The following is a 15,944-nucleotide window of genomic DNA, read 5'->3' as shown; positions in this document are numbered from 1 at the left end:
CTAAAGGTGAGAGATCATTGTCATCTCACTGGTAAATATAGAGGTCCGGCTCATCAAAGTTGTAATATTAATTATAAACTCCCCTCTTTCATTCCTGTCTTTCTTCATAACAACGCTCATTATGATACGCATCGATTTATTAATGAACTTTCAAAGACATCTGGAGACATTTCAGCAATTCCTAACACGGATCAGAAATACATTTCATTCACAAAAACAATTCATACATCTCCTATAACTCATATTTATTCAGATTCAGATCATATCATATTCAGATCAGATTCATATTTATTCAGATCATATCAGATTTATTGATACATTTAAATTCATGGCAAGTCCATTGGCCAGCTTGGTTCAAAATCTAAAAGAGTTTCCATGTCTTTGAGTATTTTTCAGATAAAGATTTATTAACACAAAAGGGAATTTACCCCTTTGATTATATGGACTCATTTGAGAGATTCAATGAAACATAACTTCCTTCAAAAGAAAATATCTATAATAAATTAAATAACAGTCATATATCTGATAAAGATTATGTACATGCACAAAATGTTTGGAAAAAATACAACATCAAGAATCTTGGTGAGTATCATGATTTGTATCTCAAAACTGATGTCCTACTATTGGCTGATGTATTTGAGACTTTTAGAAGCATCTGTCATAATAAAAATTCCTATGGATTAGACCCTGCTCACTATTACACTGCTCCTGGTTTAGCTTGGAGTGCGATGTTAAAAATGACAAAACAGGTTTGGATTTGATCAGTGATGTAGATATGCTTTTGATGATAGAAAAGGCTAAACGAGGAGTAATATCTTAAGTATGTTCGAGTAGATATGCTAAAGCTAACAACAAATATCTTTCTAATTATGATGCTACAAACGATAGTTCTTATTTGATGTATTATGATGCTAATAATTTGTATGGATGGGCTATGTCTCAAGCCCTACCTTATGGAAAACTCAAATGGGTTTAAGAGAAAGATTATGAAAAGGTTTTACAGGATATCGTTATCTCTACACAAAAATAATTGGATAAAGCTAAAATTGGATATTATTTTGAGCTTGATTTGAAATATCCTGACGAACTTCATAATAAACATAAAGATCTGCCTTACGCTCCTGATAAAGTAAGACCAAGAAAAGAATGGTTAAGCGATTATCAACAATCATTTAATGCAAAAGGTAAATCAACAGAGAAATTACTTACTACATTATATAATAAAGGAAATTATGTTTTACATCAAAGGAACTGGAGACAATGTTTATCAGCAGGGTTGAGAATAAAGAAGATCCATCGAGTTTTACAGTTTGAACAAAGCCATTGGTTGAAGGAGTATATTGATTTTAATACACTCCAGAGAACTGAAGCAAAAACTGATTTTGAAAAGGACTTTTATAAATTGATGAATAATGTGGTCTTTGGTAAGACCAAGGAAAATGTTAGGAATAGACAAAACATAAGACTTGCAACATCTTGGGAACAAGCATCAAAATTAATTAATAGACCGAGTTTTTTAAGAGCCGAGGTGTTTACAGAGAACTTTTGTGCAATCCATTTGGTTAAGGAAAGCATAGAAATGAACAAACCGATTTATATTGGAACAACAATTCTTGATCTTTCAAAGTCTTTGATGTATGATTATTATTATTATTATAATAATTTAAAGAAAAAATATCAAAATGATGTTAATCTTCTATACATGGATTCAGATAGCTTCATCTTGAAAATTAATACTGATGATGTTTATTCAGACATGAAAAAGGACATGAATATCTATGATACTCGTAATTATAGTCCAGAGAGTGAGTTGTTCTCTTCTAAAAATAAAAAGGTGATTGGAAAGTTCAAGGATGAATTAGGAGGAAATGTTATGAGTGAATTTGTGGGATTGAGGTCTAAGGCTTATGCTTATAAATATATTGATAATAATATTGAAAAGAGTGACAAAGAGTTGAAAGGAATAAAGAAAAATGTTATTAAAGAAACAATAAACTTTGAAAATCATTATAATTGTTTAACTTTAAAGAAAGAAGAGTTTAGAAAAATGAATACGATAAGAAGTTATAAGCATAAGTTATATACTGAAGAGGTGAATAAGAAAGCATTGGGGGCTTTTGATGATGAGAGATTTATTTTAGAGAATGGAATTGATAGTGCCCCTTATGGTTATAAGTGATGAGATTATTTTTTTTTTTTAAGGGGTGGGGGGTAGGGATTTTAATGTTTATCAGCGGTTATCGTCGCCTTTTTTACCATCATATAAATGATTGAACCAGGTTATGATCAAACCAAGGAATGGAGGTGTAATCAACCTTGGTATATAAATGGAAAGCATAACGAATGTGAGAAATACCAAATAGGTATAATTGAGGAGATAACGGGGGTGAAGGTAAATAAAACAAATAAAAGAATAAATTTAAATACAAATAAGTTGGAGGCTCTGGGAGGTAATATCCTAGACTGGACAGAAAAGTTTGATGGTTGTGAAGAAATCGAGGGAAAAATAATTTACTATAATCTTAAAATCATATGTGGCTCGGGGGGTGGTCAAACAAGGTCATTAAGAGAGGTGTATCATTTTATCTTGGTTCAAAAGAAATACTTGGAACAAAATGATAATGTATTATTCATCAATATACTGGATGGAGATGAATGTCATAATAAATTTAGTTTGATGCCAAAGGTTGAAGGGGTGTTCATTGGCTCCTTGTTTGAGTTTGCAACAGTTGTCAATACACACCAGGGGTTGATTTGATAAATATTAAACTGGCTAGACTTGATCATGTCTCAGTGGGGGAGAAATAAGGGTGCACAATTTAATGAGAAAAAGGCATGTAATTTTATGAGAGAGGGGGTGTGAGTCAATAAGTTTCCTTAATTTTCCCCATTGACTTCAATGTTAAATTTCATGTGTCCCAGAACCAACATTTTCCTTCTACTACCGTCCACAACTTTTTTGAGATGTCCTGCTATGTATCGTTTTTGGCCCCATCTCCCAATGGTGAAGAATCACTTTAAAAATTATAGTAGCCGGATCCGAGTCCAGATCTTCACCAAAATCTAATCATTTCGTCCTTGTCACATACGCTACATCTCTGCCAAATTTCGTTGGAATCCGTCCATAACTTTTTGAGATATTCTTGTTCACAGACAAACAAACAAATGAAAAATCACTCATAGAGTGACACTTAGCAAAGGAGAACAAAGTAGAATGGCACTCACTAGAGCATCCTTCTGACCTCAAAAATAATTGGTGGTTGAATTCAGTGACCTGATATACAAATCGTCTTCAAATTTTGTGTTAATCGGATGAAAATTAACAATTTTAGATATCCGGCCGATGTTGACCTTTTAGCCAATGTTGACCTCAAAAATAGTTGGCGGTTGATTTCAGTCTGGTGATAAGCAAATCTTATTCAGACTTCAAGTCAATCAGATGAAAATTGAGGTTTTAAAGAATTTGAAAAAAGTGTTGACCTTTGGCCTATGTTGACTTTGTGACCTATGTTGATCTCAAAAATAGTTCGTAGTTGAATTCAATTTGCTGTAATGAAAATCCTATTCAAATTTCAAGTCAATCGGATGAAAATTGAGGATTATAGAAACTTCAAAATGTTGACCGATGTTAAAGTTGACTATGTTATGTTATAGTTGATATAGTTTTGGTGTGTATTGTTATAGTTGACCTATGTTGCTATGCATATATGTTATATTATACACTACTAACAATAAGTTAGGGATATTGTGAGAGTGAGTTTATATTTTTTATAGGGGTTAGGGTTATGGTATTGAAATCAAGAATGCTGTGTTTTTTCACACTCATTAATAACCATAGAATTAGGACCAACAACTTTTTTCAACATAATTAATACACAAAATCAACCACACCGAAGAACCTGCCAATATCCCGAACTTATTGTGAGTCGTGTATGTTGATTGTTGTAGTTATGTATGTTGACCTATGTATACACTTATTGGCATATGTTGATCTAAAATAGTTGTTGGTTGAATTCAGTTAACTGATATGAAAATCATATTCAAATTTCAAGTCAATCGGATGAAAATTTAGGATTTTGGAAATTTCAAAATGTTGACCTTTTGGCCTATGTTGACCTTTTGGCCAATGTTGATCTTCAAAATACTTGGTGGTTGAATTCAGTCCGCTGACATGTAAATCCTATTCAAATTTCAAGTCAATAAGTTATAATTGATGATTTTAGAAATTTGAAAAAAAGTGGTTGACCTTTGGCCTATGTTGACAGGTCTATGCTGATCTCAAAAATAGTAAACTTTTTTGTGTTGACCTTTTACTTTTTTCCAAGTAACAAACAAACAGACAAACAGATAGACAGACAGACAGACAGGGGTGAAAACATAACCTCCATCCACCTTTGCTGGCCGAGGGAAAAAAAGAAGCAGGAAGAATTAGAATGACGTAAGAGAAATATGAAAAAGTCGAAAGCAATGTGAAAAGAACAAAGTTCCCTAACTCCGAGCCCCAACTCCGAGCCCCAACTCCGAGCCCCAACTCCGAGCCCCAACTCCGAGCCCCAACTCCGAGCCCCAACTCCGAGCCCCAACTCCGAGCCCCAACTCCGAGCCCCAACTCCGAGCCCCAACTCCGAGCCCCAACTCCGAGCCCCAACTCCGAGCCCCAACTCCCAGCCCCAACTCCCAGCCCCAACTCCCAGCCCCAACTCCCAGCCCCAACTCCCAGCCCCAACTCTCAGCCCCAACTCTCAGCCCCAACTCCCAGCCCCAACTCCCAGCCCCAACTCCCAGCCCCAACTCCCAGCCCCAACTCCCAGCCCCAACTCCCAGCCCCAACTCCCAGCCCCAACTCTCAGCCACAACTCTCAGCCCCAACTCTCAGCCCCAACTCTCAGCCCCAACTCTCAGCCCCAACTCTCAGCCCCAACTCTCAGCCCCAACTCTCAGCCCCAACTCTCAGCCCCAACTCTCAGCCCCAACTCTCAGCCCCAACTCTCAGCCCCAACTCTCAGCCCCAACTCTCAGCCCCAACTCTCAGCCCCAACTCTCAGCCCCAACTCTCAGCCCCAACTCTCAGCCCCAACTCTCAGCCCCAACTCTCAGCCCCAACTCTCAGCCCCAACTCTCAGCCCCAACTCTCAGCCCCAACTCTCAGCCCCAACTCTCAGCCCCAACTCTCAGCCCCAACTCTCAGCCCCAACTCTCAGCCCCAACTCTCAGCCCCAACTCTCAGCCCCAACTCTCAGCCCCAACTCTCAGCCCCAACTCTCAGCCCCAACTCTCAGCCCCAACTCTCAGCCCCAACTCTCAGCCCCAACTCTCAGCCCCAACTCTCAGCCCCAACTCTCAGCCCCAACTCTCAGCCCCAACTCTCAGCCCCAACTCTCAGCCCCAACTCTCAGCCCCAACTCTCAGCCCCAACTCTCAGCCCCAACTCTCAACCCCAACTCTCAACCCCAACTCTCAACCCCAACTCCTAGCCCAAGCTCGGACAGACCCTGGATAACACTCAAATTTGTATTATGGACAGGGAATTACTGTCCCTCATGTAACACAGATATTTTATGATTTGCAAGGAAATCAGAGATGGTCTCAAGCAATTTTCCATAAATGCCTTTTGATTTTAGCCTTTGAGATGTCAAGAGAAACAACCCTGGCTTGTCCACGATGATACAAAGCCCTCTTCACATGTTCAGTGATAAGGGACAGAACAACACCAGTAGACCTTGACTGTCGAAAGCCACACTGCACATCAGTTAGGAGGTTGTGGGTTTCCAGATGAGTCATGAGTTGTTGTTTCATGAAGGATTCAAACACTTTGCTGATAATGGGTAGAAGGCTAACAGGCCGATAGTTAGAAGGATCTCACCGAAGGATCTCACCGGAGCCGTTAAAGACAGGGACTACAGAAGCCTGCTTCCAGCTAAGTGGAAACACAGACTTTGACATGCACAATCAATTCAGTTTTGAGAGGACACAAGACAGTTCAAGTGAACACATCTTCGAAGCAATTGGAGGGATTCTATCTGGTGCAGTAGATTTTGAACAATAACCCCCCCTCACCCCCTCTCCCTCCCACTCGCCCCTCCCCCACCCCCCGTATACCACACTGCACAATGTCATCAATTTCTTACACCTCCTCCCACCTCCCCGCCTCCTCCCACCTCATCATTCCAAACCTGAATTGTTAGCACTCCTAGAAAATTGCACTCCGAGAAATTGTTGTTGTTGCACTCCTAGAAATTATACAATTATGCATCTGTCATGCAATAACCATCCTGTCTTCATCCACACCACTCAAACTACACTCTCCCCCTCCTAGTATTCCCCATCTGATGATTCTGTTATCCCTGATAGCCTTCCACTGGTACGACCAGTTAGTCTTCATCTCCGCTGCCGCTGGAGTCATCACTCGAACCCAAGTCATTGTGCTCTGTGTTTGGACTGTTTGTCGCGTCGTCTATACAATCTGGTGTTTCAAGACACATTAGATCCTGTTCTGTGATAGAGATTGTACATGGTCCACGTCGACTTCCAGCATTGTATTGCAGAATATTGCAAGGCTGAGGGGTGAATGCTCTCTTCCTTTTTCGTTTATGATGGACCGCAGGTCCAGTTGCAATGGGCTGGACATAGTTCTGAATGACTATGCCATTGATGCAATGTGTGGTTCCAGAACCACTGAGCGTTTCCTCGTTGAGGTCGCTGTTGTCCCAGCACATCATCACTGGACTATTTGGCTGTATATTCGGAGTGTATATAGCGCCCTGTACAACCTGCTCGATGTGCATCTCTGCCATTGCTGTTTCAACTTATTGTATTTGGCTATTTGACAGTGCATGTCCAAACCGGTTCAGGAATGTTACCAGCTGGGTGCTTCGTGTCAAGAGTTTCATCGTCAGTGGTAACACTATCTGTTTTGGTGTTTTGATACGACCGCCTGATATACAGTGCATGAGATCTTGGGAAATAGACAGGACATGTCTGTTGCTTTTCTCTGAAAGCTTGCATCTTTCTGTGGATACAACGCCATCCTCTGAATCGCCATCATGTACCCATCCCAGAAAATTGTAGAGAAGATCGGGGACATTCACGTTGTGCTCTGCTAAGTCTTCAGCCTTCGGAGGCCATGGCATCGTGTTGCGGACTGCCAGTAGCTCTGTTCGAATAACTTGAGCACATCTGTAGACTTCCTTCACTGCATCATCGTTGCGACCAACTACAGACATAGTTGCTACTTCTATACCAGCAGCAGCAGCTCCAGCTTCCATGGCCTGACCGGTGGACACAGACTTGGAGTAAACAAACTCAGTTTCAGTCCTTCTGTGTGGTTTCCAGAAGGTGATTCTGTCACCAAAATGTGTGACAAGTTTGCTCTTTAACTTTTTGGTGCGGTACTCTGGAGCGTCAATGCCGCACTCGTCAAGCATCGTGATGTCCATATCCCGTAGATCTGTCATTTTGACGACATCCAATTCATCAACGATACTTTGTGATACGTGGTTAGCGAGCAGCTCAAACGCCCTGTCGTGGCCTTTACCTTCTGGGGAAGCGTTAACATCTATCTTTTGTCTTTCACGTGTATACGAGCTGTAGCATATCTTATGATACTTGATTTCTTTAGCAATAAGGTCGTCTGCTCTAATATCAAGAAGCACTCTTTCATCTCCTTTGCGTTACGCCGCAGCAAGAAGTTGATCACTGCCCCTGTCTGTTAAGCATTGGGATACTTTCTCCTGTCGAAATCCTGATCGTTTGACTACTTGCTGACAGATACATGTGTCTGGTAGTGTAGGTGTGTGTGATGAACGGTTCAACCTCAATCCAGTGATTGGAGGTACACTTGTTGGTGGCTGCACGGATGCCCCTGGTGTTGGCTTTGATAGAAGTCTACTAATCATAGTTTTGTTTGTATATGCCTGGTAGCATTGTCGATGATAGCCACCAGTTTGACCTTCACCCCAATGATCTTTCAGTTGGTCATAGACACCATCCTTGCGTGATTCCCCCGATTCTCTCAGCTTTGTCCAACTGTGCGTTGTGAATGGTGTCAGAATACCAGTCGATTGTCTCACGTGGCAAAGACATCGGTCCCAGGCGATGTCAAGGCGTGGTACTTTTGTAGCCCTTGAATCGAGATTAAAAACCACCTCTGCCATCGTTTTTTTTTTTTTTGTGTATACTTGGACCGAGGCTCGTGAAAGAGCTGACATTTACTTCACAAACAAATCAACCAGACAAACAAAATATATAAAAAGAGGGAGCGGAAGACAAGAGAAGGGGAAGCACACAAACACTTGAGGGCACACAACATTTAAGAGCAGGGAGATGTGTGGGAGGGAGAGGGCTTGGGGGGAGGGGGGTGGCAGAAGTATCAAACACAAGGACACCAAGGACTTCCAGGCCAGAAGTTGGTATTTCAAAAAAGTGGAATTGGGGTGAACCTCCTGTAGACCTCTGAGACCTCGATTTTTTTTGGTCAATCCCATCAGCAGTTTCGGAGAAGAAGTTGCAAGTGTTTATGGACGGACTGACGATGCGCCATCCCATAAGCTCCCCAGATATATGTTCCAGGTGAGCTAAAAAAATTACTTTGTACCACACATCAAAAATCCATTCATATTAGCCATACAAAACTGCATCAAAAGAGAATATACATGATAAAATAATTTTTAAAAAGCAATGGTAGAAGATCAAGATATTTGTTGACATGCTATGTTGTAGAAAAAAGTCACATACCAGACGTGGGTCTTAATCCATCATCCTGAGAGCGGAGGCTGCAGACATCACTGAACCCGATTCCAGAGACACCAGGACGATTTTCCAGCTGCACATTTTGGAATCCAACAAAGTTTTGGCAGAAACTGGAAAGTTCCCGAATGACATTATCCAAGTTGACAAAAATACTTCCCAACAGAGAAGAACCTGCAATCTGGACATCTTGCGGCTTTAAAGAAGAATTCATAAATTTACAGAAGTCAGCATACATTGCAAATTGAAATTTCTCTTTGGAGAGAGCGAGGAGCTCGTCCCGCAATGAATCTGACTCAATACAAGCTCGAATAACCTTCTGATCCTCAATTCCAAGCTTATCGATCACTGCTTGGGCTGTTTCTGCTCTCAGGCCTTGTGATTGGAGCCATTCCAAGAAGCTCTCCATTTCACCGATGACCTGCCAAGGATACAATGCTTATGTTAATCACAGAAAAGTTATACATGTTATTTTCTTTACTCTGTTTGGAATTTTTGTTTTCCCAAACCATTTTTATCCACCAAAAGGATGCAATTTCATTTGGGGGATGAGGGGAGAAATGTAGATAACACGATGTGGCACGACCAGGCATATCCCAAGCGCGTCAAATACAAATGGGGAAATGCATTTCTTTTAATTATCATACTAAAATACGCAATTCTGGTCTGCTTGTCTGCCTCTCTGTCTGTCTGATGATTTTTCACCGTGATACATTTTGTCGTTACTGATACAATCTCAACCAAACTTAACAGGAGGACTAATGGTCACACAATGAAGGTTGCAGCACATTCATTTTCCCCCCTTCCCAAGGGGGGTTTCTCCCTCAAGGCTGTTTTCCCCACCATTGCTGCCAATGGGGACACGTGTTGAGGTGTATATCAATGTTAAGTTAGCTTTATTGTGGCGTTTTTCCAAGGCCACTTCGACCAACAAAACTAATGATGATAACATAAAATTAATGTTATTACAAAACAATATTAATACTGATAATATCCCACCTCACCAAGTGCTTTTTCTCTGCCGTGTTAACGTGCATAAATAGCGTATCGTGCCGTTTTTGTGGGAGTAACGGCCTCCACAGGAAGTAAAAAATATTATAAACCACAAACACATTTGGTTACCTTTTTAAAGATTCGATAATGCTGTTCAACACTGAACTGAAATAGATTTGGAGAAATCCAGACATTAGTCCATGCTTATCACATCAACGATCACACCTGATCATAGATCTCTTGCACTCTATATACCCTCCAAGGGTAAATAACACGACCCTTCCTGCCGCTTCCATGGAATTCTTTCATGGCGTTTTCATGGCGTTTTCCCAAAGCTCCTTTTTATTACAAAAGTAACAAGAAACAGCAATCGAAGATTGCATACCCTTGTCAGGATGTGTTTTCAGTTGTTTTTAAGGCTTTTGTGTTGAAACAAATATGGCGGCCAAACCACGTGACCTATGACATCATCTTTTTTTTTTTTCTCCACCATTTTATCCCCAGATGACAAGAAATTTCATCTTTATCGGATGAAGTGTTTTACTTGTCGAATTATGATGTCTTAATGGCGGCACATATGGCATCATCATTAATAACATTTTAATCTCCAAGGAGTGTTTTTTTTTTTTTACAGTGAGCCATGTCTCAATTTTTTTTCTATGCAGAACTTTCGGCTATTTTTTTTTTTTTTTTGGATACAAGATCGAGGCTCGTGTAAGAGCTAACATTTATGACATAAAAAACAAACAGACACATAAGACAAAATAAAGGGAGTGGGAGACAAGATGGGGAGAGAGGGGGAAGCACACAAGTACAACATTTGACAGCAGGGACATCAGGAGATCTGTGGGAGGGAGAGGGCTAAGGGGGGGAGGAGGTGTGGGAAGGCGGAGGGGGCGGGAGAGGTTAAAAAAAAACACATGGATACAGCTCAGACTTCCAGGAAAGATGTCGGTATTTCAGAAAAGTGGATCTGGGGTGAATTAACAGGGGTAGAAAAGATCAAGGTTTTGGATGGGGGAAGATAAGAGATGGTGGTGAACAGCTGTTTTAAAGACCTGGAGGGAGGAGTTGGATTGAAGAGAGTGAGGGAGTCTGTTCCAGAGGCGGGAGAAAAGAGGAATGAAAGAAAGAAGGTGAGCAGAGAGTCTTGATTTTGGCAGTTTCACAAGAAGAGGGTTGCTGGCAGATATTTTGCGACCTGTAGGAGTATTTAGGATACTGAGCACAGACAGGGCTGGAGAGGGGGGGGGGGGCTAGGCCAGAGAGGAGTCAGTAGAAGACAGAAAGACCACCAACCTGCCTGTAGTGAGTGAGTGAAAGGCCCTCAGAGTTAGCTTCATTGCGGGAGATTCCAATGATTATGAAAGCTTTGGTTTCAAACAGCGTGTAGCCGAGCTCGGTGTAGGGCAGGAGCACGAGCCCAGAGGGAGAGCTGCGGATGAAAGCCTTGTATGTGGTGAGGAGCTTAGGTGTGCCAAGGAAGGACTTTGCATGACGGAGGATGCCCAGTCGGCGACTGGCATTAGAGGCCAGCTTGGAAATGTGGTTTTCCCAGGAAAGATCATGGCAGATTGTGAGACCCAAGAGCTTGAATAACAGAACATCTTGGAGAGGATTGTTGAGAAAGTAGATTACCGCAGAGACGTCCAGACATCCATGAAAGGGTTGTCCAGACAGTTTTTTCGGAGAGACATAGTAAGTGTGTGAGATTTGTCAGGATTTAAAGACATGTTCCGCTTGTTTGACCAGTCTGTGATTTTGTCCAGGTCTGCAGAGAGTGAAAATGCTGCAGACCTCCGATCTGAAGTGGCAGAGAGTGGAATCATCAGCATAGAGATAGAGAGGATTTTCCAGAGAGTCGGAGAGATCATTGATGAAGACCAGAAAAAGCACAGGGCCCAGAACACTGCCTTGGAGAACTCCAGCCTGAACAGGAAGGGGAGATGAGAGAAACCCATTCAGGGCCACACGTTGACTATGACTAGAGAGGAGGTCCGCAAGCCATGCGTGGAGATTTCCATGGATACCATAGGAGGAGAGTTTGTTGAGCAGAGCGGGGTGCCAGACCGTATCGAAGGCATGTGATATGTCAAGAGAGACAGCTCTAATTTCCTGTTTGACATTGAGGACCTCCATCCATTGTTGAGACAGCAGAAGCAGCATATGTCTTGAGTCGAGTGACCTGGTCTGAATCCAAATTCATGTTCAGAGATCATGCCATTGGGGAAGAGGAAGGATTTTATAACCAAAGCAATGTTGGATTCCATAACTTTGCTGATAATTGGGAGCAGGTTGATTGGTCTGTAGTTGCAACGATCTGTTTTTGTAACTTTTTTGTGTAAACCGGTAATGTTTGCTGATTTCCAAGTTGAAGGCAGATGACCTTGAGCAAAAGAGAGGCTGAAGAGACTAGAGAGAGGGTGAGATGGAGCGGCAGAGCAGGATTTTAGGACCCGTGGGCTGATGCCGTCTGGTGCAGTTGCAGAATCAGAGTCGAGGTTTGACAGAAACTTCTCCACCTTGTCAGAAAAGGACACAGATTCCAGGAGCAGCTGTGCACGACTGGGTAAGGTGGGTACAGAGAAAGACGGGGTTGTGACACAAGATTTTGAGGCAAACACAGAGTTTAGGTATTCAGCTTTTTCATGTGCGAAGATAGTTATGTGGCCGTTTGAGGTAAGGGAGGGGATGGAGGAAGAACAAACACCAGAAACAGATTTAACCAGACGCCACCACGATTTGGAGGAGTGAGACAGGTTTGAGAGTTCATTCTTGAGAGTAGAGAGATATTGTTTCCTGGCCCTCCTTAGGGTAGACACACACTTGTTCTGAGCTATGTGGAATGGAGATTGCTTTCCATTGGATTTGCCTTCCACAAGGCAAAGGCAAGTTGTTTCAGGGCAACTGCCTCAACACAAAATCCAATGTACCATAGACGGGAGGAAGGGTATGACAACTGAAGATGAGATGGGATAGATGTGAGAGAGAGAGAGAGAGAGAGAGAGAGAGAGAGAGATAGATGTGAGAGAGAGATAGATGTGAGAGAGAGATAGATGTGAGAGAGAGATAGATGTGAGAGAGAGAGAGAGAGAGAGAGAGAGAGAGAGAGAGATGTGAGAGAGAGAGAGAGAGAGATAGATGTGAGAGAGAGAGAGATAGATGTGAGAGAGAGAGAGAGAGAGAGAGAGAGAGAGAGATGTGAGAGAGAGAGAGAGAGAGAGAGAGAGAGAGAGAGAGATAGATGTGAGAGAGAGAGAGAGCGAGAGAGATAGATGTGAGAGAGAGAGAGAGAGAGAGAGATAGATGTGAGAGAGAGAGAGAGAGATAGATGTGAGAGAGAGAGAGAGAGAGAGAGAGAGAGAGAGAGAGAGATAGATGTGTGAGAGAGAGAGACAGATAGATGTGAGAGAGAGAGAGAGATAGATGTGAGAGAGAGAGAGATAGATGTGAGAGAGAGAGAGAGAGAGAGAGATAGATGTGAGAGAGAGAGAGAGAGAGAGAGAGAGAGAGATAGATGTGAGAGAGAGAGAGAGAGAGATAGATGTGAGAGAGAGAGAGAGAGAGAGAGATAGATGTGAGAGAGAGAGAGCGAGAGAGATAGATGTGAGAGAGAGAGAGAGATAGATGTGAGAGAGAGAGAGAGAGAGAGATAGATGTGAGAGAGAGAGAGAGAGAGAGAGAGATATATATAGATGTGAGAGAGAGAGAGAGATAGATGTGAGAGAGAGAGATAGATGTGAGAGAGAGAGAGAGAGAGAGAGAGAGAGAGAGAGAGAGAGATAGATGTGAGAGAGAGAGAGATAGATGTGAGAGAGAGAGAGAGAGAGATAGATGTGAGAGAGAGAGAGAGATAGATGTGAGAGAGAGAGAGAGAGAGATAGATGTGAGAGAGAGAGAGAGAGAGAGATAGATGTGAGAGAGAGAGAGAGAGAGAGAGATAGATGTGAGAGAGAGAGAGAGAGATAGATGTGAGAGAGAGAGAGAGAGAGAGAGAGAGAGAGAGAGAGAGAGAGAGAGAGATAGATGTGTGAGAGAGAGAGACAGATAGATGTGAGAGAGAGAGAGAGAGATAGATGTGAGAGAGAGAGAGATAGATGTGAGAGAGAGAGAGAGAGAGAGAGAGAGATAGATGTGAGAGAGAGAGAAGAGAGTGAGATAGATGTGAGAGAGAGAGAGAGAGAGAGAGAGAGAGAGATAGATGTGAGAGAGAGAGAGAGAGAGAGAGAGAGAGAGATAGATGTGAGAGAGAGAGAGCGAGAGAGATAGATGTGAGAGAGAGAGAGAGATAGATGTGAGAGAGAGAGAGAGAGAGAGATAGATGTGAGAGAGAGAGAGAGAGAGAGAGATATATATAGATGTGAGAGAGAGAGAGAGATAGATGTGAGAGAGAGAGATAGATGTGAGAGAGAGAGAGAGAGAGAGAGAGAGAGAGAGAGAGAGAGAGAGAGAGATAGATGTGAGAGAGAGAGAGAGATAGATGTGAGAGAGAGAGAGAGAGAGATAGATGTGAGAGAGAGAGAGATAGATGTGAGAGAGAGAGATAGATGTGAGAGAGAGAGAGAGAGAGAGAGAGAGAGAGAGATAGATGTGAGAGAGAGAGAGAGAGAGAGAGAGAGAGATAGATGTGAGAGAGAGAGAGAGAGAGAGAGAGAGATAGATGTGAGAGAGAGAGAGAGATAGATGTGAGAGAGAGAGAGAGAGAGAGAGAGATAGATGTGAGAGACTTTTGTATCTTTTTATTATAAAAATAGAAAAGAAAACCCCCAAATAGGGGTCACATCTCATTTCAAGCAGAGAAACAAACAAAAAATATTAATACAGTAAAATTATACACAAAACATTTCACAAAACAATAAACGTTTCTCCAGGATTTTACAAATGACTTCTTTCACGCACCATTTGGTCTCAAACTGTGGCAGCCTTCCTGTTATGGAGAAAAAGGCAAAGTCTAACTTTACACGGCTCGTCACAAGATTTTTAAACAAGAAGAAGGCATTTTCCTCATTAGCTCCAAGGTCATCAACTTTTCTTTTTCTTGATTTATACACTGCCATTTTGCCTGTGCAAGCAGGAAATTACCTAACACATCATTCAAATTCTTGTGTGAGATGTCTAAGCAAAAATGAAAACACAAGTGTTGAAAACCAAACCAATCCTGCCAAAACAATTCTTAAGAAAGATAAATAAAGGAGCCAACCGTTGACATTCAACATAAATATGAAAGAGGTTTTCAGGCCTTTTACAAAAGGGACATTCATCTGCTAGGAGACTTGAGAAGCGGTGCAGCAAGTGGTTAGAGGGGAGGATCCAGTGTGCAAGTCTCCATTGGAGGTCACCATGTCGTGGCGGCACAGGAGGATGATAGAATCCTTTTCAATTAGGAAAATATGGGGGGGAACAAGGTAAGAGGTCTCTCCATCGAACCCTCCGCTGTGTCATTTGCCCTTGCAAAAGGAAACTTACGCAACCCAAATAGGTCTTTTTGTTTAGGAAACCCATTGAATCCTATGCTAAAGGGGGTACACGGAGGAGAGTTGGCAAGGTAAAACTTGCAAATAAGTTCAGGAAAGGTAGCAGGAGAAGCACCTTGTTCGTTGTCTGCTTGGACTTGCTCCCAGTTAGGTGCAAGCTGTACATAGGTATGAAGCACACAGCGTAGCATACGTGCCACAACTCTGGAGGATCGCACGCCAACCAGGCTTGCCAATGCATCAGCTCCAATCCAACTGCCATTTGGGCTTAAAAGATCGGCGACCGATTTTATGTTCTTCGCGACAAAGCATTGAACGAGACACCTATCAGCAGGCATATCATGGAAAATTGAATTGTAAAACAAAGGTTCCATCAAGAACATTTGCTTTGTGTACGAATGCGTAGCTCTTGTTGTCGTTAGAGTTCGCCATGCGTTTAGTACACTCTGATAAAACCTGGAGAGGGAGACATATCAAGATGCGAGAGATCCATCAAGAATATAGCGTGGTCATAGCCTAGTCTCCCCGCCTGCTGCAAAAGGCGACGAGCGACGTCGACCCAAGGTGGAGAGGGGTGCATGTACAGCATGCGTAGAGCAACCGAAAGTCGAAAGGCCGTTAACCGGCTCTTTATGTCAACCAGGCCTTGGCCTCCATCGGTCAGTGGCAAGCTGAGGACCTCGGGTCGCAACCAGTGCTTTCCATCCCAGAAGAAAGACACAAAGCACTTCT

General features: G+C 42.3%; 1 protein-coding gene across 1 annotated transcript in view; it reads right to left on the bottom strand.

The window, feature by feature from the left end:
• Nucleotides 1–15,944, bottom strand: part of LOC137428878 (uncharacterized) — a 100,749-nt gene that overhangs the window by 31,607 nt on the left and 53,198 nt on the right. Inside the window, exon 2 of the mRNA XM_078780755.1 lies at nucleotides 8,734–9,166. Coding sequence (XP_078636881.1) covers nucleotides 8,734–9,154 — 421 coding nt within the window. The 5' untranslated portion in view covers nucleotides 9,155–9,166. The remainder of the gene's footprint in view (nucleotides 1–8,733; nucleotides 9,167–15,944) is intronic.

The sequence above is a fragment of the Myxine glutinosa genome, chromosome 6, assembly GCF_964187855.1.
Source record: "Myxine glutinosa chromosome 6, kmMyxGlut1.1, whole genome shotgun sequence".
In the NCBI taxonomy this organism is placed as follows: Eukaryota; Metazoa; Chordata; class Myxini; order Myxiniformes; family Myxinidae; genus Myxine; species Myxine glutinosa.
Note: the sequence above shows the minus strand (reverse complement) of the source record. Positions and strands in the feature narration are given on the sequence as shown.